The sequence below is a fragment of the Engraulis encrasicolus genome, chromosome 6, assembly GCF_034702125.1.
Source record: "Engraulis encrasicolus isolate BLACKSEA-1 chromosome 6, IST_EnEncr_1.0, whole genome shotgun sequence".
Taxonomy (NCBI): domain Eukaryota; kingdom Metazoa; phylum Chordata; class Actinopteri; order Clupeiformes; family Engraulidae; genus Engraulis; species Engraulis encrasicolus.
The window spans coordinates 31,400,234-31,425,024 of NC_085862.1; the positions used below are offsets into that span (position 1 = coordinate 31,400,234).

Genomic DNA, 24,791 nt, shown 5'->3' on the forward strand with positions numbered 1-24,791 from the left:
GTTCAGTGTCAAGGATCTTCAGTGAAGGCCTGCTGATTGTTGGGAGGGGGGAGGGTCATTTTAGTGTATAGGGGGGTGGGAGGGGTTGCAGAAAGCAACTTGAAAGCCTTGCATATTGCATATTATTTTCAGTTTTTTTCCGTGCTGTATATATTGTTTTCTCTCATTTTCTGTTAAACTAAAACAAAAAAGAATGCCAACATTTTAATACATTTAGTGCAGTTGTTTTTTTGTTTGTTTTTTGAAGAAAATGAAATGAGTTGAAAAGGTTTTTTGCAGAATTCTTGCAGGGGTGGTGCAGTGACAGACAGAAAGCTGAGGAAGGCATGGTTGGGTGAGGGACAGCTTGTGGAAAGAGAAGGATACCAATATAGAGGGCACTTGTGGACGTGTTTTTAGAAAGTGATTTTCAGGTTTTAATTGTATTAACTCTCACTAAATGATCTGTGGTGCAAATGCCTTACTCAACAACACACACATACAGACGCACACTCATAAAAACATGCTGTCGCACACTCGAACTTGAACACCGCGTTCTGTTTGGGTCATGTAACGATACACCTGCATGATTGATTGCATCATTACCAATCTTTAACGATGGCCTTTTTTATATATGTTTTTTATACACGGCTAACTAACCAATAGATGCGATCGCACCGAGACGCACAAGTAAAACTGGCAGAGCGGTCATCTCTGCCCAGTGCCAGAGGTGTCAGACCAGGGTTCAGATAAGGACAAAAAAAAAATCCTGTCACACACTTAGTCAGACAAGCTCTGAATTGCCCTATCGAACTAGAAGACCCAAAATGGGAAGATGAGCTACTCGATCAACTATGTTGAAGGGAAAATGTGGCAACAGGATTTTTAATTTTCTGAACCCGGGATTGACCTCTCTGCCCAGTGCCAGTCCAAGCCCACGTTCACGCACATTCACGCACACATCCTCCTCTCCAGTGCTTCTGCTAACAACCCTTTTGTTACTGCTTTACCAAACTTAAAAAAAAGTTAAAAACCCACTCGCTCAGTCACACAACTGAAGCGCTTCTTTTTTACATTTTTCTTTTCTCTATTCCTCCTGACCTACACTTTACTGGTGGGCAAATTTCTTCCTCCATTTTGTTTTTTCTTTGCATTTGTGTTGAGAATTTTTGACGGGCTGAGATGTTGCTCAGGTTTGTTTTTTATTTTTATTTCCTCTCCTGACGTAGAGCGATTTAGGGAGCTGAAATTCCTGTATCACGTTTGTTATAAGATTTCTTAAAACTAATAAAACCATTTCAACCTGTGAAACCGGTTTCTGTTGTCCTTTGCCTTTCTTCACCTCTTGTGTTCTGTCGGATCACCACATTAAAACCAGTTGAGGCAGTCACTGCACCTTGGGTTTTAGTGTGCAGGTCTCCTTTGCTGATGTGGTACAGTAGGCCTACTACTAATTCAGTTGGGATTACTCTAATCTGGATTTAAGATGGTGCTGGAGAAGGGATTGAACATTTGCCAGGCACTACTAACCTACAGTTGATAAAATATGCAAATAGCTAGATTTTGACCCACAAAAATACTTCCCTCTTCAGTCTCTGGTGAACTTGTTTAAACTTACGGTATTTTTTGGAGGTTGGTGCATAAGGTTCACATTCTGTATAAAGTTTCTTTCCGTCCCTGGTCTGGAGGTGTGGGCGTCACGCCTACTGCCAGAGGCATTTGATGAAGCACACTGCTGTAAAGATTAACTTGCCCTTCAAAGGATACACAGCCTGTGGGCATAGACCTACCTGCAGTGCATGTTAAATCATTTATTTAGTTCAACTTTTTGTAGTACTGCACCTGGGTCAGGTATTACATGAAGGGGTAATCAATTTCTCTTGAATGAGAACGGCATGATTTTGCATATTGAATAGATGGAAAGCCCTTTCCCCCATGAGCCCTGCATTCTCATTCTTGAGGGGGGTAATAGGGTAGGTCATGTACACAACCTTAAATGCAAGTTAAAGAATTTAAATCCTTAATCTGGCATCTTTTTCCGCTCGTAATCAGATGAAAAATATCACCCTTCAATCTTTCGAATGTGAATTGATGTTGGATGGCAACTGCTTGTGGCTTTTTGTCATGATGACATCTTTGTCATCTGCTTGTCTGCAGGGTCTTCTCAGGTCTGGTAAAATGACCTCATTCAGGTCTTGACTTTGTTCTTGCCCAGTATGACCTGCAGGACAGTGGCTGACCCCTGACCCCTGACCCCCGCCCATCAAACTAGCTCAGTCAGAGAATCCCTCTTCCCCCTTAATCCCCGCCCACCTTCATTCACAGAAATAGCCGCTGGGCGCCGTTAAGCCTGTAACGTGACTGCAGCGTATGCGTAATCCCTGTGGTGCCCAAAGCAGGAAGCAGGCCATTGAGGCTGAATGGACAACTCAGATTATTCAGGCCAGCCACTGGCACGGGTGTCTCATTGGTTAATTCAGGCTGGTCGCTGATATCCTGACCTATCGGAGAAGGATGACTGCACTATTCAGGCCAACAGATGATGTTCTATTGGTTAGCTAGCTGGAAGGGCTGCTCTATTAAAGGAACAGACCACCCTTTTTTGATTTTCACATATTTGCAGTATTTCCCAACATTATTCATGAATGTGCATATCATTTTCGTCTCAGTATTTTCAGTACTTAGATTTATTGGATCAGAATTATTAGCATAGCTTAGCATAATCACTGGAAGTAACTGGTATCTTTAGCATCAAGCCACAAGTGGTCACTGGACGGAATTAAATTGCCGTTTTACACTCCAGTGAATTTTACATTAATTTTAAAATGGTTTATAAGTACATTTGATTGTGTTTTATTTTGTACCATAGACTTGCATTGCTATGCCTAATGTGGCTATACTGTTAAACGGGGCAATTGCAAACACATAAACGAAAATTATATGCACATTCATGAATAATGCTTGGAAATACTACAAATATGTGAAAATCAAAAAAGGGTGGTCTGTTCCTTTAAGGCTGATTGCTGATGTTCTATTGGATGTGGAAACACTATGGCATTCAGGCCTGCTGCTGACGTCTTATTGGCTGGGGGGCAATTCTATTGAGGTCAACTGGACTGATGTCCATTGATGTGGCCACTCTGACCGGAAGTAATGACGTCACCAAGTGAGCTTCGTTGCCTGTTTCCGGAGACACCAGACAATGTACTACATAAGGTAACTACTTTTGTACGAAAAGCATCTCCTTCCTACAGCTGGCCTGTGCTTCCTAAACCATCACTCTAATACATCCCGTTTGTGTCTGTGTCTCTGTGTGTGTAATGCACCACTATGAAAACGGCATTATTTTAATTCTTACAATCATTGCAATAACAGCGTACACAATTTCCTTACTTATAGGGCAGTCATCATCCTAATCGTTTTCTTTCTCATGTCTGTAATAACACACTGAATAGAATGAAGAACACATTGAACACACAAAAAAGTTTTCAGCAATTCATTTTTTTTAATAAAACAATCTTTGCAAAAACAATACTGCCACAAAACTATGTACATTTTTCTGTGAAGAAGTTTTTTCAGTCATTTTCTTGTTGCCATAACAAAATGGAAAAAAATGTGCAAAATAAGTTAGTCATGATAAAATAACGTCTTTTGTAGCAAGTCAGTGTAAATATGTAATAAAAAATAAGTAATAAAAATATTTTGCCTGTATTTATACATATTGGGCATACTCTCCTGCCTGATGAACAATGGGAAAAACAATGCCACAGTGCAGAACAAAAGCTGGCACTGTCATGACGTCACAGATGTGCATACCTCTACGGCTGACTGGCTGCGAGAGAGCGCTTATGTAACACATAACCACAGAGGCCAACCGATAGCATAGATGTGTCACTGCCTGAGGGCAGGGTTACAGACCGCCTGCCTCCTAACCCGCCCGCCTGCCTGCCTGCCTGCCTCCCTCCCTGCCTGCCTCCCTCCCTGCCTGCCTGCCCGCTCGCCTGCTTGCTTGCTTACTTTCCTGCCTACAGGAAGTGGGTGAGGTGTGGATTGAGGTGAGGTAAGAGAGGGAGGGGTTAGAAAGCTGGAGTCATAGACGTACAGCTCTATACTGTACATGCCTATGGCTGGAGTGAGCTTAGAGGAACTACAGTAGGTGGGGTTGAGGTGAAGAGGAAGAGGGGAGGAGGGGGAAGACGGCAGACTGGTCTGGTCGAGGGTGGGGAACGAGAGGAGTGGTAACGCATGTGAGGCTTTCTCCAGAGCCCATGCTCTCATTCGCAGCCAGCCAAGTCGATGGCGGTGGCAGTGGTGGTGGTGTAGAGTTCCACTGTGGCGCTCAAAACGGTAACTCAAGCCAGCAGCACTGTTTTCCACTCCACAGAAGCCTCTCAGGAACGCTTTGTGAACATTTAAAACCCAAACACACAAATCTGGCTACGTTTCAGGTCCCTTCATTACCTATTCCAGAAGGATTTCCCCTTTTGTTTTCTCTTTGGGCCAGTACCAGACTATTGACTTATGCAAGTCATTATCCCAAACCATAACCTAATTTCCCACAGATCCATAAGCCAGGGGGATATTCCAAGACGGCAGTTCAGTAGCAAATCAGGTGAAGTTAATCTGGCGGCAAGGGGTAAATCATTTAATAAAAATAGTCAGGAGTCCTCTTCTTCAGTTAACTGATATCCACAACCTAAATACAGTAGCGGAAAAGAAACAGAGACAATTTCGAAATGATTCGTTTGACTGATTTTACAAAGTAGGCATGTGTTTGATTAAAATGAACATTGTTGTCTAGGGCTGCAACGATTAGTCGACTAATCGTGACTAATCGACAATAAAAAAATGTCGACACAAAATGTCATTTTTAACTAATCGTTTCATTTAATTCAATGCTTTTTTAATTTACTTTACTAATGTTTTATTATTACTAAACCTAACATTGCCCAGCACATATGAAATGGACGTTGTATGTTGGAGTAAATAAGCTACTATCATGATTTAAAGCTCATTGTGAGCTGTAAGATTTTTTTCATTTCTCTGCGCTAGAAGCCAGGAAGGTTTGTCGGAGGTTGGAGCAAGTCTTTTTTTTCATGACTAATCGTAACTAATCATGACTAGATCTATCAATTAGTCGACTATTAAAATAATCGTTAGTTACAGCCCATAAAACTGACATTTCCTTTGAATTTCGAATGAAAATATCGCATTTACAGCTTTTATCAGCAGAAAAGGACAAATAGTCGAATTAACACAAGATGCAATGCTTTCAGACCTCAAAAAAAGCAAAGAAAACAAATAGTTGTTGGAATAAGCCTAATTTTTAATCACAGCTTTCATGCGTTTTGGTATGCTTTTCTCCAGTCTTTCACATTGCTCTTAGATGACTTTATTCCAGTCATGGTGCAAAAATTCAAGCTGCTGAGCTTGGGTTGATGGCTTGTGACCATTCATCTTACTTTTGATTACATTAAACAGGTTTTCAATGGGGCTCGGGCCTCAAGTTTGGGCTGGCCATGATAGGGTATTGATCTGGTGGTCCTCCATCCAAACCTTGATTGACCAAGCTGTGTGAAAGCTGAAAAAAGCCCCTGTGAAACTCCAACTCCCATTGTCATTCTGACACAGCACTCCACAGCACACAAGTGTACACTGCACACAACCAAATTGAATTTATGGCTCACCCGTACAAGGGGGCAGCCCCTAATGGCGCCCGAAAGGGAGCAGTACGACGAAACGGTACCATGACTGCCCTGTGGCTTGGGGCATTGTCCTGCTGATAAAAATAACAGTCCTCAGAGTTCGGGGGCATTGTCAGAGCAGAAGGAGGCAAGTTTTGGTCCAAGATATATGTGATTTAAGTAGTTTGCAAAGATGAATCTGCCCAATTCTAAACTTGCTGAAGCTCCCTCAGAACATAACCAATCCTTGGCTAAATATAACTTCCAATCCAACACGTCGTCATCTCATGGTTCGACAGAGACTTTGAGAGGTCTACAAACCACAGTGTCTTCCACCAGCTGTGACATTTAGCCGAGAATAGGAAATGATTCGAGGGTGCTTCAAGCAAGGCTGGAACCGGTTAGATTCATGTTCGTGAAGATTGCGCTACTGAATCCACATACAAAGTTATCTTAGAGGAAAACTTGCTTCCTTCTACTTGGACAATGTCCCCCAACTCTGATGATTGTCTTTTTCAGCAGGACAATACTCTGAGCCACGTAGCTTGATCAATTATTGTGTGGATGGAGGACCACCAAATCAAGACCCTGTCATGGCCAGCCCAATCTCCAGTCCCGAGCCCTGTGGAAAAAAACCTCTGAAATGTGATCAAAAGGAAGAGGGGTGGGCACAAGTCATCAAACAAAGCCTAGCGACTTGAATCTTTGCACCAGCAGTGGAATGAAGTCACCTAAGAATGATGTGAAAAACTTGGTGGATAACATGGCAAGATGCATTCCCAAGTTAAAACATTGCTACTGTTTTGTTTTAAAGTGAATATCATCTTGTTTTCTTTTGTTAGGTCTGAAAACATTGCATCGTTTGTGTTATTTGAGTAATTGTATCTTTCTGCGAATAAATGCTCTAAACGACAATATATGGGTAGGAAACATTCGGAGTAAATGCTGTCAGTAGTTTATAGAATGAAACAACAATGTTCATTTTCATCAAACACATGCCTATAAGTAGTAAAATCTGAAAAAAACTCAAGTGGTCTCCTAATTTGTTTCCGTGGCTGTATTAGCAGGCTCACCAGCTTGTGTAGGTTAACACAGCCAGGGTTATTACTTAACCATAGTCTTGGAATACCTCCTCAGACTGGGGAGCATGATGAAGGATGATGAAGCACTGGTACCATGACCATGGGTCCCTTGACCTGTACAATCTCCAGTAGAGAGATGGGGTGGTGCTGTTCAAGATACTGTATTGCTACTGTTTGCATCACTTTAAGAAATGGTCCCTGAATTCATAAATAAACAAAAAACCTCAATGTCAAATAACAATAAAAAACAAAAGAAGTTTAGTTGCTTATAGCTTAAGTCCTTGGAGTATAAAAGCCAAAAAGCCAAAACCAAACGAAAACAGCAAACAAATTCGCTTTGGTTGTAAGCTCCTTGTAAACATCTTCTCCCTGAGGTTGTCTGGGAGGGTTTTTGGGTCGGGTCCACTTCTGGTTTCTGGTGTGGTGAGACTTCATCAAGGGAGCCAGGAGGAGGGCATATGGCTGGATGTACAGTAGCTCTAGACTGCTGTTATGACTTGGCATCATCACGTCTTCATCTCATCATGTCTTCAGGTGGTTTGCATTCTTGGCAGGGTTCAGGTACAGGCTCATGGATTTCGAGGTGATTTTTGTGGCCTAATCGGATTGGCTTTTGGATAGGGTTGATAGGATCAAAGTGGGTGATTTCCTGTGCATGCATGTGTACTTTTTTTGTTTGTGTTGAATTGATGGGATGGGGTGTTAACTGTGATTAGATTCTGGGTGTGCTGGTAGGTGGGGATACAGCTGTAGTAGCATCAAGTGTTTCTAAAGACAATTTAGCAAATTATTGATTGTGTGTGTGTGTGTGTGTGTGTGTGTGTGTGTGTGTGTGTGTGTGTGTGTGTGTGTGTGTGTGTGTGTGTGTGTGTGTGTGTGTGTGTGTGTGTGTGTGTGTGTGTGTGTGTGTGTGTGTGTGTTTTGGGGTGGGAGTGAATAATGTGAGAAATGAGGGATGTTGAGGCTGCTGGGTGCAGCACTAAGGGTATTCTGGGGATAGTAGAGCGCTGACTGTGTGTGTGTGTGTGTGTGTGTGTGTGTGTGTGTGTGTGTGTGTGTGTGTGTGTGTGTGTGTGTGTGTGTGTTGTGGAGGTGATCCGTCCGTCAGCCCCACCTGCTCGCCACCATAGCAGCGCAGCTCTCCAGATTGTCCCGCACCTCCGACAGCTGGGAAGCGCCAAAACACAGCTTCTGTCTGTAACACACACGCGCACACGCACACACACACACACACACACACACGCGCACACACACACACACACACAGAGGAAGGCCGTTAGGAAGCACATCCAGGAAAACATGCGCAAGAGGATGTCTGGCTGTGCAGTACAAACACACGTATGCCAAGAAAATCAGACGTAATAGCTGGGTATAAAAGCGAGAAAAGGTGGAAGGTGCTTATTTCCTTGTTTACTATGGCTGCTCGTAAAACTTCACCGTGCTTACACAAGCACACACACACACACACACACACACACACACACAGACACACACACACACACACACACAGACACACACACACACACAAAATGCTTGCATGCACACAAGCACACACAAACAGAGACTGCTCAATCCTGAACTCATGAACACTCATTCACTCTCCCCAAGGTCTAAAAGCCTTCATAGACAAAATTAAAATGCACACACGCACACACACACACACACACACACGCACACAACCAAGTAGCAAGTGAGTCAGTCAGCGAATGATTGAGAGAGCCAGCAAGGCAGCAAGGCAGCCAGGAGAGAGAAACGATGTCCTCAAGTGGCCCCTTGTTGACACTCTGGTCCAAGCAAACAACTTCCTGCTATCAGATAGGCCCACACCCAACCGGACCCAACCCAACCCAACAGACCCAACCGAACCCAACAAGGCCAACCCAACCCAACAGGGCCAACACAACCCAACAGGGCCAACATAACCCAACCCAACCCAACAGGGCCAACATAACCCAACCCAACCCAACAGGGCCAACACAACCCAACCCAACAGGGCCAGCCCAACCCAACAGGGCCAACCCAACAGGGCCAACACAACCCAACACAACAGGGCTAACCCAACAGGGCCAACACAACCCAACCCAACAGGGCCAACCCAACCCAACAGCAGAGAATCGTATATGAGAGGGAGATAAAGCAGGCGGGTTCTTTTCCGGTATCCACTTTACATCGGGTGAACGCCCCTTTAGGAGACCTTCGATTAGGAGACCTTCGGAGTCTTGAGGTTGAGAAGAAATGGGGTCCCCTTATGGAGTCCACCGCTGTAGATAGTGGTAGCGCACGTCTTGTGCAAACACCACGAAAAGAGAAGAAGGAGGGACAACGCCCCCTTAGGAGACTGAATTTTGAGCACACGCTTTTGCATTGAGTGGGCATGTTTCGATTCCTCTTTATTATATATCCAACCTCTTTGCCAACAGGGCCAACATAACCCAACCCAACAGGGCCAACCCAACCCAACCCAACAAGGCCAACCCAGCTACCCAGGCAGCTGCTCTGCACTGCACTCAAGTCTGTCACTGTGACAGACAGGAAGGGCAGGAGGGACAAGACGGAGGAGAGCGAGAACAGGAAGAGGAAATGACCTCGCAACATTCCGACACGACACGACAAGCACACTGCAGCAGACTGTAAGATGATCACATGACGGACAGCTGCTGATCGGGGAATGTCAAACCTGTTGCAAAAAACAGAAGTCGTCCTGCAACTTACATAATTGAAATGCGGAAAAACAAGGCCAGACATACGTACGTGCGTGCGTTGCACGCAAACCCTCCAAAAAGAAAACTGGCGTCTGGACGGACGGACATACCGTAGTAGCATGACAACTAAACACACACTTTGTACGACCTTGACATTATCAAGTCAAATCAGCTTGACGTTATCTTATAGACAAACTAAGCCTTTGTCAGAGAAGTTGACAGAGCAATAATTGCCTGTCAAAAAATAATTGTTCTTCTGAGCTGACAGCTACTTTCGTCTCACAAACTGCCTCCACCACAAATGAGTATTTGCTTTTGTTTGCAAAAGTTTGTCAAGGTTTGAGCAGGCTCCACCCAAACAGATTTTTTTTCTTTTTAGGGTGCTGACCAAATTATTATGAAACTGAAAAGTAAGACACACTGAGGAAGGCAGAACGCTGAAAAAAAGTCAAATGCATAGTGCAACCTTCTCTTACTTTTCAGTTCCTTTTGTTTGCGAAATATGTCTTGAAAGGGTGGACGGATTTTTGACTAAATCTTACCTCTATAATAGGTACACAAATTAATTTGCTTTTGAGGTCGTTCAAACGTTGCCATTCAAAAATTTTCATTTCAGACTTTTTTGGAAGGCAAAACTACTGCAGAGCACCCATTTGATCCCAGCGCTGGTGTGTTTTGGTAGAGTAATGAGCTCTTCATATTCTCTCCCAGTAGGCCCACTGGAGCTGCATATCCCAGTTTCAAAACACCCATCTCTCCACAGTCCCCAGCCACTCAATAGCTCTTGCTAGTGAGCTCTCCCTCCCAGTAGAGTCATTGAGCTGCGGCACCCATCTCTCTCTCCCCAGTCCCTGGCCACTCTTAGGGCTCCTAATGAGGGCTGTTTCCTCTGCTGGGGCCTTATGTGTTTAGCTGTGGAACACCTTGTTGCTCTGGGCTGCATCTCAGCTTGGCTGCTGGAGCAGATGACTGTGAACTGAGCGCAGCTTGTTAGCGATGTTTTGTGTGTATGTGTGTGCGCGTCTGCGTGTGTGTTTAAACAGCGGAGCTGCTCACTCTGAGCCGAGCTGTGTGTGTGTGTGTGTGTCTGTCTGTCTGTCTGCACAAAGAGCTGGAAACTGGCATTGGTTTCATTTCCACCAGTCAGAGTTGAGTGTGTGTGTGTGTGTGTGTGTGTGTGTGTGTGTGTGTGTGTGTGTGTGTGTGTGTGTGTGTGTGTGTGTGTGTGTGTTTGTGTCTGTGTGCTTTTGTAAGGGTCTGAAATTGTGTATGCGTGAAAGACGAAGGAATGGAGGAGGCTTTAGAAAGAAATGAGGACGATGACAACAACACACACACACACACACACACACACACACACACACACACACACACACACACACTTCTTTCTTTGTTTCTTCCGTTGGCAGTTGTTTGTGTTCTGCCTTGTGTTCCCATCACTTGTTGCATAACAGGGAGAAGAAAGAGAGGAATTCAGCAGGCTGCGCTCACTCACGCTCTTCTCTCTGATCCCGCCCACTCTTCTCTTCTCTCGCTCCCTCTCTTTCTCCTCTTCTCACCCCTCCTTTCTATCCTCTCCTCAACTCCTCTTCTGATCCCGCCCACTTTTCTCTCATTCGCCTCCCTTTCTCCTCCTCCCATCCCCAGTCTTCCCTCCTCTCCCACTCTTCTCTCACACGCGCCCTCTCGCTCTCCTCTTTTCCTCCTATTCCTCCCACCCCTCTCTCCTCTCCTTTCCTCCTTCTTCATTCTCCTCTCCCCATGATCTCTCCCTTCTGTCTCCTCTCCCCTGTTCTGTACCCACAACATTGTTTATGAATTGCTTATTTATTGAGTTTTCTTTTTTATCACACAAACACAACACACCCAGAGCAAACATGTAAGCTGAGAGAGAGAGCAAGTGAATTATTAAAAATATGAAGATGCATATACAGCAGGGATGGGCAACTGGAGGCCCGGGGGCCACATGCGGCCCGCCTCCTTACTAAATGCGGCCCATACATAAACCATACTTATAAATTATAATGAACAAACTTTTTTTAAACCACTACTGAGTCAATCTGTTAAAATTACACTGTTGGCTGACAGAGAACACCCATTGCTTCCAAACTTTTTCGACGGCCACTGAGCAACCAACTGCACCTTGAATCTGCAAGCTGCAGTCAGATCCGCAGTCATCTGGCCCTCCAATGTTCACAATGAAAAAAATGTGGCCCTCCTTATCATGAAAGTTGCCCACCCCTGATATACAGAGTTATTCCCCAGTCTTCTGATGTCTTCTTTTCTCTTCTCCTATTTGTTTCCCTCCCCTCTTCTCTTTCATCTCCTCCATTTTGCATGGCCACCTTTTCCCCTTTGCACATCACAGGCAAGTCTCAGCACATCTACTGACCTGAACTTACACATACTGTACACCCTCAAGCACTAAATGCACACACACGCACACGCACGCGCAGAAACAAAAACAAACACACACACGAGCAAGCGCACGCACGCACGCACGCACGCACGCACGCACGCACGCACGCACGCACGCACGCACGCACGCACGCACGCACACACACAGGACAACAAACACACTCTTCTTCTTTCAAGTGCTGCACATGATCCTAGTTTTTGCTGGAGGACAGAGGACATGTCGTATATAAAAAACATGGTGATTGTGTTAGAAATGTTACTTTGAGAAACTGACCTACATTGCCTCCTACAATGGCTGCTATTACAAGAGGCCAGCACACTTGCTACACGCACCCACACACACGCAAAGGGCTCATGGACACTTAACATGGCACAGGCACACACAGCCTCAATACAAAACAATATCCCTGGAAACCAATACAACATTGTGTTTCTACCTTTATTTCAATCCCCACAGCCTTGATAATGCAATATACAGCTATATACAGTACAGGCCAAAAGTTTGGACACACCATCTCATTTTTGATGCATACTCTTTATTTTCGTAGCTATTTACGGTGCATTGTGGATTTTCATGGAGGGCATCAAAACTGTGCATGAACACATGTAAACAAAAAAATACCATTTTCCAACAGCAATGTCAGTTGTCTATCCACCTGACGTCAACATGACACAACTGATGGCCCAAAGGTAAACTGGCAGTCACAAAATAACAGCACAAACTGAAAACACATGATTTGTTTTTTGGTATGAATTTCAGTCCCACCAGGAAATTGCAGGCATTTTCTCAAAAATTCGCGATCTGAATTGCCAGATGGTGCACGAGGATTTCCAGAAAATCGCGATAAAAGTTGCGGAGCTTCTTACTGTGTTGTTGCAATTTTGTTGCGGCATTAACTGAAAGGTGTGATTTTTGTTGCGATTTTTAATATGTTTCCCCACGCTTGAAAGTAAAGGACACTGCCACATTCCAGTCCTCTGGTGTTTTTATATTATTTTCAGTGGTCATTTTGGTATTTTTGAGGTAGGCTTGGTAGCCTAGGTAGTAACCTCATAAGCTGCGTAGCGGGCTTTCCAACAATAAAATAATGGCAGGCCTATTTATTTGGGTCATTAATGGTGAGCGCTGCCATTAATGGCCAAGCACTAGGCCTACAGCATCCAGAATTTTCAGATAAAAAGCGTGGAGATATTCACCCCACTGCCTTGCCAGCTAGCCAGACCTGCCTTATTCCACCTGCTACGAACGTAGAATATGGCTCATCAGACCACCTGCCACCGGGTTTTTACACCACCAACGTTCCTTTAAAATGCGAGCACTCACCATCGAGATAAGCATTCTTCTTCAGAAATTCTAGGAGTTAATTTTATCCAGTCTCTGCACTCTTCCTTGTAGGAACCGTCAGTGTATGATACAAACGCTGTTCGGTGAACACACGCCTCTGGTCAGGCTATTTTAGTGAATGATACGAATTTTCCTCCTCAAGGCATGTTCACGCACTCACGCACTAAGTTTTGAATCAGCCCAAGACAATTTAAGTGATGAGTGCTTCTTTTAAGTGAATTTAAGTGATGACTTGATCCTGCAAGATTGGTTTCAGCCGCTCTCAAAAACATCTGAGCTCAACTCTTATGCCAGGAGCGTGTGTGTGTGTGTGTGTGGGGGGTACTTGTGTGTGCGTGCGTGTGTGAAAGAGCTCTGCTCTTCTACCATGTACAGACGGCTAATCAGTGAAATCGCCTGCGTTATGGGCTAATTTGGGGCCAAAACATGACGGCACTCTCTTTCTATTAAGCTTGTCTTCCTAACATCAGAAAAAGCAAGAAGCAATGATCAGTCCTTACATAAACACACACACACACACACACACAGACACACACACACACACACACACACACAGACACACAGACACACACACACACACACACACACACACACACACACACACACACACACACACACACACACACACACACACACACACACACACACACACACACACACACACAGTGTCAGAGACTTCCACTCAACCTCATATGAACCTAGTGCATTAGTCCCCTAGCAACTTTGGTAACATTCAAACAATCAATACTCTGACGTATGACCAGCCCCCTGTGTGTGTGTGTGTGTGTGTGTGTGTGTGGTTGTAGATATACGTGCATTTGTGTGTCTCCATGTGTCAGAGAGCTGCAATATGTGCAGTGGTGTGTGAGTGATAGATCACACCTCTTTCTCTCCATCTCTCACACTCTCAGAGACACACACACACACACACACACACACACACACACACACACACACACACACACACACACACACACACACACACACACACACACACACACACACACACACATATGACCTCCTGCTCCAGTGTCCAGTGTTACCACGGAGATCGCCTCCCCCATGCCTACCCACATGAGCCAGCGCACGCACCAATGGGAGCCGAGCACCATCGATAACGTCCTGACAACATAGCGATAACACCCTGACACAATGCAATCAAAATGTACCGACAAACAGTTCACTGCCCATGGGTTCAAGGGCAAAGCGTCAGACCAGGGCAAATACAGCACAGCGTTGGCCTTAACATAAGCAGGGCCAGCACGATGTTGGGTACACCACTAGATTTTGGCCCACTCTGTATGCTACTTGGTATTTCAAATTGCTCTGTCAGTGACAAATATAAGGGGAAATTGTGTAGAATGCTATTTTTCTGTGTTAGAAAATGCATTTTGTTAAATTGTATTTCTGATAACGCCCCTTCAAGGATGCAATGGCATAATGTTATAATACAGTATGTATCACTGGACTATTTGACATGCAAACTGCATGAAAAGGACAATATATTTCGCAGAATCTGGGAACCGTTTATGTCCTTCATAGGCATAAACATTGAAACCATACTGATCAGAGGCTTCATGTGACAATAATTACAAAAAAGGACTTGCATCCAGTTTTATTGTCTTACTCTATCAATGTTTTTTGTTTGTTTCTTTTCCCTCTGTTTGATGTCGTCCAAGGAATACTGAGCCAACTTTCTGTCTGTATGTGTATTAAAGTATGTGTGAGCCGAGTCTTGTTCTGTATGTTCTTGTTGAAATCAATAAAAAAAAAATAAAAAAAAACATAAGCAGAGTCAGTCACATCCATACCACACATCCATATCATGCAATACCCTGTCTGATACACTCCCTATGGAAGCTCCTGCTACATACACTCATAGGAAAAAGTTTATACAATTTTGACAGAAATTTCAAAGGGTGTACAAACTTTTTCCTATGACTGTATAGAGGGGTTAGACAATAAAACTGAAACACGTGGTTTTAGACAAGTTCGGCTATGCAGCCCGGTCGTGTATATTGACTCTGTGGAGCTCCCGACGGACAGCTCTGGTGGAGTTGAGGTGCACATTTAATTTTACCGTGATTTGGGCAGCTGTGGTTTTATGTTTTTTGGATTCGGTCCAGGTTAGCATCCGAACTTTCCTTTCAGACAGCTTCCCCTTGCGTCCACCGTTAATCCTGTTGGATGTGGTTCATCCTTCTTGGTGGTATGCAGACATTACCCTGGATACCTTGGCTCTTGATACATCACAAAGACTTGCTGTCTTGGTCACAGATGCGTCAGCAAGCATGCACCAACAATGTGTCCTCTTTTGAACTCTGATATGTCACCCGACCCGTAATGTTGTCTGCATTGCAATATTCTGAGCAAAACTGTGCGCTCACCCTGCTAATTGAACCTTCAGACTGTTGTTAATGGTGCAATGTGCAATTAAGACTGCCCCACTAGGCTGGTCCACTTTAGCCATGAAACTTGACACACAAAAATGACAGGTGTTTCAGTTTCATTGTGCAACATCTGAAGTTGCATGCAGGGTCGCTGACAGCTTTGACTGGGCCCGGGAAATGTCATTTGAAGGGCCCCCATTTCAATACAATACATACTGACTATTCTCACATATTGTATGGTTGCATAGTGAATAAAGAAACCACCCATATATTTGCTATAGCCAATACCTGTGTGTGTGTGTGTGTGTGTGTGTGTGTGTGTGTGTGTGTGTGTGTGTGTGTGTGTGTGTGTGTGTGTGTGTGTGTGTGTGTGTGTGTGTGTGTGTGTGTGTGTGTGTGTGTGTGTGTGTGTGTGTGTGTGTGTGCTCGAGTGTGTGTGCGAGTGAGTGTGTGTGCGAGTGAGTGTGTGTGCGAGTGAGTGAGTGAGTGAGTGAGTGAGTGAGAGAGAGAGAGAGAGGGGGGGGGGGAGAGAAAAGTGAAGTGAGAGAGAGTGTGAGTGAGTGTGTACTTCAATGTGCTTCGGTAATTGCAACAAATGAGTGCAGAGCAGAACATCATTAGTGATGATATCCTGTCTGATTTTCACTTTTTTTTGCTTTGAGTACAGGTACAAACAATGTTAATCTAGCACAGCATGAAGCACATTCAGTGTGTGTGTGTGTGTGTGTGTGTGTGTGTGTGTGTGTGTGTGTGTGCGAAATTAAAGCACTCTGCCTCAAGCACTCTGCCTCTGCCTCAAGCCTCTCACAGAACCCTAGTGAGGCCTTTAATTAACTCACTCACTCACTCACTCACGCACGCACGCACACACGCACGCACACACGCACACACACACTTTACTGTGAATACTAGATTTTTTCCAACACACTTTCTGTTATTTTATTACGTAGGGGCCCATCGTAAAATGTCCTCGCCTGTTATGATTACATATTAATACTAATCTCTATTTTTAATCCCATTTAATCGCATCGGGCACAACCCATGAAGAGGGATTGTCAGAGACAGACGAGGGAGAGGGAGATAGAGATAGAGATAGGGAGAGAGAGAGAGAGAGAGAGAGAGAGAGAGAGAGAGAGAGAGAGAGATAGAGATAGAGATAGAGAGAGAGAGAGAGAGAGAGAGAGAGAGAGAGAGAGAGAGAGATGAAGATGGAGAGCAAGGGTGTAAGTGACTGAGTGTGTGTGTATGAGTGTGTCTGTGTATGAGTGTGTCTGTGCACGCCTTTTCCCCCCTCCCATCTATCTATCCCTCCATCCTTCACCCCCATTTCCTTCCTAACCATCTTCTCAGCTCATCTACTCTCACACATCTCTTTCCACCCCCTGCTTCATACTCATCAGTGTCAGCTCCTCTCCTCATTCACTTTCTTCCCCTCTACTACTACTCTCTCTCTCTCTCTCTCTCTCTCCCACACTCCATCTTTCTCTCTCTCCATCTACCTCACTCCTCATCATCTCCTCCCGCTCTTATCCATCTCTCTTTCGGTCTCTCTCTCTCAATCTGTCTCTGTCTCTCACTCTCTTTAATTATGTACTAGTCTTAGTCATCAGTCTCTCTGTTCATCACTGTCAATCTCTGTGTCTTTCTCCATTACATTGGGCTCTCTAGTCTGTGGGTGTGCATGTGTCGTGCATGCTTTTATTTGAGCATGCGAGTCTCAATTACACACACACACAGACAGACTTAAAGGGACTCTGTGTGAGATTTTTAGCTGTTTATTTCCAGAATTCATGCTGCCCATTCACTAATGTTACCTTTTTCATGAATACTTACCACCACCATCAAATTCTAAACATTCATTATGACTGGAAAAATTTCACTTTTCATACATGAAAAGGGGGATCTTCTCCATGGTCCGCCATTTTGAATTTCCAAAAATAGCCATTTTTAGCTGCAAAAATGACTACTTGGACCATGCTAGAAAACATTTGTTTATTACTTAGTAAACTTTCATGTAAAGATCAAATTTGGCAATAGGCAGCCCAGTTTCAATGAGCAGCATAGTTGCAGTACCTTTTTTGACCATTTCCTGCACAGTGTCCCTTTAAGCCAATTTCTGTTCACAAATGTATGCAAGACAGGCACACAAACTGTGATTCGCCCTCTCTCTCCATCGCCCATACACGCACACGCACACACACGCATGCACAAATTGGAACGTCTAATTGAATCTTTGATCCGAGACGATAGAATGAGAAAAAAAGAGAGGCCGACAACGAGACAGAGCGAGAGAATAAGAGATAGCAGGAAAGAAAGAAAGAAAGAAAGAGGGAGACAAAGTGAGAGACAAAGAGAGATGAGGACGACTAAGGGAGAGCCGAAGAGAAATAAATGACTCACCCCAAATACCCATTCAGCCAAAACTGAAATATTCATGGAAATCACGTCATTTGTTTACGTATTGTCTCTCTCTCTGGATTGTCTTTATCCATTTCATTTATCTAATGACTAAAACTCTTTTTGAAGTCCTTCACTCGGCACTGTTTTCATATTCGAGGACAAAGACAATGAAATCAGATACTTTGGGGCCCGACCGTCACTGATTATAATTTAACTGTGTGCCCTTTTAGTGGCAAGGTCGAACCCCAGTACTGCATTTTCATGAAACTGGCACCAATATTAAGGGAGAACAGATTAAGAAAGTCGTAGCCTCTTAAACACAAAACGTTCCACCACTGGACCGTTGTAATAGTCACTGAAAAAACTTTACAACCACAGTACTACACCACTATGACAGTGTACAGGGCCTTAAAATACATTATGATTTGGTCATTGCCATTCTGATAATAGCTAATTTATAACAGGGACCGGGTCTTATTGAGCTAATTAAGAGGGTAGGACACCACACATTCATCCTTGATTATGTCAGTCAATGTAGGTCACACAATGTTAGTTTTGATGTTGCATGAAATCTATTTTCTGGCTCTAGAAATTACACAAACATTATGGAACACAGCAATCATCTGGGTATGAATTATAAAAGGCACACAAAGTTGAATTAAAATCCATGTTGGTCGGGCCCCAAAGAGAATCTGATGTCATGTGAAATGACCCAAAGATGACCTTTGAAATGCACCCAACTGCTTTAGGAGACAAGGCTGCCTCAGGGCCACTGTTAGTGATTCCACACTGGCGACAGACAGACTCGCTTGGGACACATAGCCGGCGAAACGAGCGAACACGAAGAGAGGCGAAATTCAGTGTTCCATTCTGAGAGCTCAACTGTCATCAGGTCGCCAGGGCGAATCAAATGGAATGAAACAGTTATGCTGTTGATTTGATTGTCCGCCGCAGGTGAAATTCACTTGTCCTTTGCATAATATTAAAGTTGGTTGAATAATTTCGCTTCGCTCCTGTTCGCTTGCCTCCGCCTTCTCATAGGAATGAATGGCGAAGTTTGCTTCGCTTGGCCAAATTTGCGTCTATGTGTCCCCAGTGACAGACAGACAGACAGACAGACAGACAGACAGACAGACAGACAGACAGACAGACAGACAGACAGACAGACAGACAGACAGTGATCGTGAAGGCTAGCAGACGACAGGGTGACACGACACTACAATGATTAACACTGGAAAACTGTGGGAGACAAACCAAGCTTTTATGGGCGTGTAGAGCTGTAGGTAGAGTACATATTATTTTTCATGGTGTGCATCGGTGTGCGTCAAAGGCGAATGTGGTAGCAAAATCATGTTCTGGGTATTTTTCCCAGTTGTCCTATTCCTTACATGGTACCTATGTGGTTGCTTGTGCAGTGTGTGTGTGTGTGTGTGTGTGTGTGTGTGTGTGTGTGTGTGTGTGTGTGTGTGTGTGTGTGTGTGTGTGTGTGTGTGTGTGTGTGTGTGTGTGATCTGCCTGAATGAGCACATCACCGTGTATTCCTGAGAGGGGCGTGGAGTGGGAGTGTGTTCAGGTCTACCCACACACACATTCTCACGGAGCCTTTATATAACACCATACATCATTTACAGTCATTACCCCTCACACACATGGGCATGGGCATGTGTGTGTGTGTGTGTGTGTGTGTGTACTGTATAAGAGACTGTATGTTTATATGTGTACCACTGCTGTCTGCGCAGTCAACACAGATCTATACGTGTGTGTGTGTGTGTGTGTGTGTGTGTGTGTGTGTGTGTGTGTGTGTGTGTGTGTGTGTGTGTGTGTGTGTGTGTGTGTGTGTGTGTGTGTGTGTGTGTGTGTGTGTGTGTGTGTGTGTTCACGTCCTAGCTATTTCTTCCATTGCACAATCTCTCCAATATTCAAACTCCCTTGGCACACTTTAACACATCACCATCATTGTTACGTCAACAGCAGGTACAGTACACATACACACACCAAAGATACATACGCACACAAAGAGTCAGACAAGATATGCATATGACTAGATACACATAAGCGTGCAAAAACACACAACATGAATGTACAAAAAAACAATACCACACGAGCACGCGGACGCACAAACACCTAAAAAAGCACACAAAACAGGACTTGCAATCGAATGGAAACATGTAGGCATGCACACAAACACACATGCATCCATCGACAAAAACTGGCACAAACAAGCCGATGCATACCGTGCAAAGTGCACACACACCACACACACACACACACACAATGTATACACACACAGCAATGGTTAATTAAAGAGGAAGGTTGTTTGAGTCACGACTCTGATGGCGAACCAGAGGGAAAAACAAACATGTTGCGCAACGACTTTCCACATGCAACACCAACCACCTCCAGAGACAGGCAGCACAACTCGAAATATCTCTCTGTCTCCAAAACAAGAAGGCACAGTTCGTTTATGTGTTTGTGGCTATGTATGTCCATGTCTGTGTGAATTTTTCAGTATTTGTGTGTGTGTGTGTGTGTGTGTGTGTGTGTGTGTGTGTGTGTGTGTGTGTGTGTGTGTGTGTGTGTGTGTGCGTGCGTGCGTGTACGTGTACGTGTACGTGTGCGTGCGTGCGTGCGTGCGTGCGTGCGTGCGTGCGTGCGTGCGTGCGTGAGTGAGTGAGTGAGTGAGTGAGTGAGTGAGTGAGAGAGAGAGAGAGAGAGAGAGAGAGAGAGAGAGAGAAAGAGACAGGGACAGAGAGAGAGAGAGAGAGAGAGAGAGAGAGAGAGAGAGAGAGAGAGAGAGAGAGAGAGAGAGAGAGAGAGAAAGAGAAAGGAACAGAGAGAGAGAGACAGACAGACAGACAGATTGTTTGCCTGGACGTTTTGACTTCCTTCAGTCACCGCATCAAAGCAGAACTAGGGTTTGTGTGCGTGCACTAGTCTATTATTACACACGCCTATGATTACACTTAGGGGTGGGCGATGTGACGATATAAATCGTAAATCGTGATATCGAGTACAAGATCGTCTCGAATCTGCCAAAGTGAAGAAATCATACAGATTGTCTTGCAGTGAGGATGACATTATCAGTATCAAAGTGATGTTTACTTACTAGTGTTGTTGTCTTCACTTTTATTCTTTACATTATTGTATTCTAATTGTGCACTTTATGAGAGTGTCATCAGTGTGTTAACCTTTTATTAACTGCAAATTACAAATTGCAAGCATATCAAAATTGATTTTTGTTGTTTTTATTTTTTGGATGGAAGATCGAAATTGAGATTTCATGTTAAAAAATCGTGATATGACATTTTTGCCATATCGCCCACCCCTAATTACACTTTCACAAGAATACGAGCGCTAGAGGGTCTTCTTGTTCACTCTGCAGACACGCACGCACAAGCACACGCACACAAGCGCATGCACACGCGCGTGTGCACACACACACACTCCCATAACACACTTGACAGAGATCGACCAACAGAGACTATAAAATGCTTAAGTTTTACAACTTGATGAATTACACCACAAAATCAATCTCTGTTGTTCTTAAATGGACACTCCACCCCTTTGCATTAGGCTTTCCATTGCTAGACATCCAGTCATACTTCATACAATTCCCCCTGAGACAGGAGAAATCCGTACTCACCTCTTAACACTTCCTCCCACAATGATTTAAAAATCGTCATTTTGCATCATTGTAGGAGGAAGTGTAAGAGAAGTGGATTTCTGTTGAGACTACAAGCCTTTTTCCCACCCTTTCAACCAGGCCCAGTGGGGGTTGGACCTAATGCGCTAACAGACCTGTCACAGATCAGTGTGCCAGTGCTTTTGAAATCACTGGCATTGAGGCTCCAGTAAGTGGAACTTGAGCATTGCAATGCATTATGGGGATTGTTGGCACAAATCCACAAGCACTAAAAAATCATTTTCTGCCTTTTCTCGGCCAAGAAAGCACCAAAGCAGAAATGTATGCTACCATTCTACTACATATATGACCCACTTTCAATACATATTCATTTCTCCACCGGTGTAACACCCCTTTAAATATCCTGTCCCACACACACACAAACGGGCAATAAGAAGGAATGCAGACGGTGTTTTTCTCTGCTGGATATCGAGTGGGCCAGAGAGACTCTCGCAAACAGGCTGAATTATGGAGCTTAATACACACCCACTAGACGTAGACGGCAGACAGAGAAAACAAAACAAGACTGAGTGAATAAGAGATAGATAGATAGATAGATACAGTCCCAGGAAAAAGTTTGTGCACCCTTTGAAATTTCTTACCTTTCTGTCAAAATTGGTCATAAAACATGGTCTGATCTTCCCGGAAATCACAAGAAGGAAGAACCAGAGTCTGCTTTAACTAATTCAACCCAAACATTTACAAGTTTTCATATTTTCATTGGCCATAAGATGTAAACATTCACAGGACAGCAAGGCATAAGTAAGTACACCCTTGCATTCAATAGGTTTTAACCCTAAGTTAGTCGCAATAACCTCAACCAGATGTTTCCTGTAGTTGCAGATCAGATTAACAAAACAATCTGGATGTATCTGGTCTCCCTCTTCTTTAGAAAACTGCCTCTCGTCAGCAAGGTTTGTGGGATGTCTGGAGTGCATAGGTTTCTTGACTTCATGCCATATAATCTCAATTGTTTTTTGTCAGGGCTTTGACTGGGCTATTCCAGAATGTGTATTTCATTATTATGAAGCCATTCTAAAGTCGATTTGCTTCTAAAGTATGGGTTGTTGTCACATTTCAGCACCCATCATCTTGTGTGCTTCAACTGTGTGACAGACTACCTCACTTTTTTTCTGTAAAATATCTCAATAAACTTCTGAGTTCATTGTTCCACTGATAATAGCAAACTGAAAAGGACCTGAGGCAGCAAGGTAGCCGCATATAATGATGCTCCCGCCACCATACTCAAAGGTGGAGATGATGTTTTGGTGAAGGTGTGGTTTTCCAGTTCTCCTCCAAACATGACATTGTGTGTTCCCCTGAACAATTCAACTTTGGTTTCAACGTAGGTCTACAGAATATTTTGCAGTAATTCTATGAAGCATATAAATGCTTTTTCGCAAATCTCAAAGGTGCAGCAATATTTTTTTGGACAGAAACCTCATTCATTTTAGATTGGCAGAATGAATCCCATTTTTAGCTATTCTTGGTTACATCTCCTCTTCGGAGTATGGTGGTGGGAGCATCATTATATGCGGCTACCTTGCTGCCTCAGGCCCTTGACAGTTTGCTATTATCAGTGGAACAATGAACTCAAGTTTATTGTGATATTTTACAGAAAAAATGTGAGGAAGTCTGTCACACAGTTGAAGCACACAAGAGTATGGGTCCTGAAATGTGACAACAACCCATACTTTAGAAGCAAATCGACTTCAAAATGGTTTCATAATAATGAAATACACATTCTGAAATAGCCCAGTCAAAGCCCTGACAAAAAAACAATTGAGATTATATGGCATGAAGTCAAGAAAGCTATGCACTCCAGACATCCCACAAACCTTGCTGACGAGAGGCAGTTCTCTAAAGAAGAGGGAGACCAGATACAAACAGAATGTTTTGTTAATCTGATCTGCAACTACAGGACAAGTCTGGTTGATGATATTGCAACTAACTGAGGGTTAAAACCTACTTAATGCAAGGGTGTACTTACTTATGCCCTGCTCTCCTGTGAATGTTATGGCCTTATGACCAATACAAATATGATAACATGTAAATGTTTGGGTGGAATTAATTAAAGCAGACTCTGATTGTTCCTTCTTGAGATTTCCGGGAAGATCAGACCATGTTTTATGATCAATTTTGACAGAAATGTAAGAAATTTCAAAGGGTGTACAAACTTTTTCCTGGGACTGTAGATAGATAGAGACAGACAGACAGACAGACAGACAGACAGACAGACAGACGAGACGAGACGAGACGAGACGAGACGAGACGAGACGACACGAGACGAAAGGAGAGGGGAGGGGAGGAGAGAGTAAGGGGGAGCGAGAATGATTTTGAGAGAGAGAAAGAGAGAGATGAAGATGGAGAGCAAAGGTGTGAGTGAGTGAGTGAGTGAGTGAGTGAGTGAGTGTGTGTGTGAGTGAGTGAGTGAGTGAGTGAGTGAGTGAGTGAGTGAGTGAGTGAGTGAGTGAGTGAGTGAGTGAGTGAGTGAGTGAGTGAGTGTGTGAGTGAGTGAGTGAGTGAGTGAGTGAGTGAGTGAGTGTGTGAGTGTGTGAGTGAGTGAGTGAGTGAGTGAGTGAGTGTGTGAGTGAGTGAGTGAGTGAGTGAGTGAGTGAGTGTGAGTGAGTGAGTGAGTGAGTGAGTGAGTGAGTGAGTGAGTGAGTGAGTGAGTGAGTGAGTGAGTGAGTGAGTGAGTGAGTGAGTGAGTGAGTGAGTGAGTAATATTAGAGTGTGTGCTGAGCTCAGCTGCTCTCTGTGGCTGACCATGTCTGTCTTTATTAGTTCCTCCATTAAAATGCAATATTGATGTCTGTGTGTGTGTGTGTGGCAGTGATCCTGGGTGGCATTGCAAGAACTGCCACTGTACACACTCAAACACACACATGCGCACACACACACACAAACACACTGTATCTGTCTCTGTCTGTCTCTCTCACACACACATACGCACGCACAGCACACACACACACCCTTTTCTCACAACCACAGTGCTGTGTGTGTGTGTGGTATACAGAGAAGGGTGTACACGCTTTTGATAACCATCATCAACAATTCAGAGGTTCATTATCCCCATTATAAATGTCAGTAGTGTCCATGCCTTCACACA

The 24,791-nt window shown here is 44.0% G+C and overlaps 1 protein-coding gene across 2 annotated transcripts in view; it reads right to left on the reverse strand.

Moving 5' to 3' along the window:
• Positions 1-3,461: 3,461 nt before the first annotated feature.
• The window catches only part of swt1 (SWT1 RNA endoribonuclease homolog), a 73,043-nt gene continuing 51,713 nt past the window's right edge, over positions 3,462-24,791 (reverse strand). For both annotated transcript variants that reach the window (XM_063201260.1, XM_063201259.1), the window contains exon 19: positions 3,462-7,940. In XM_063201260.1, coding sequence (XP_063057330.1) covers positions 7,850-7,940 — 91 coding nt within the window. In that variant the 3' untranslated portion in view covers positions 3,462-7,849. The remainder of the gene's footprint in view (positions 7,941-24,791) is intronic.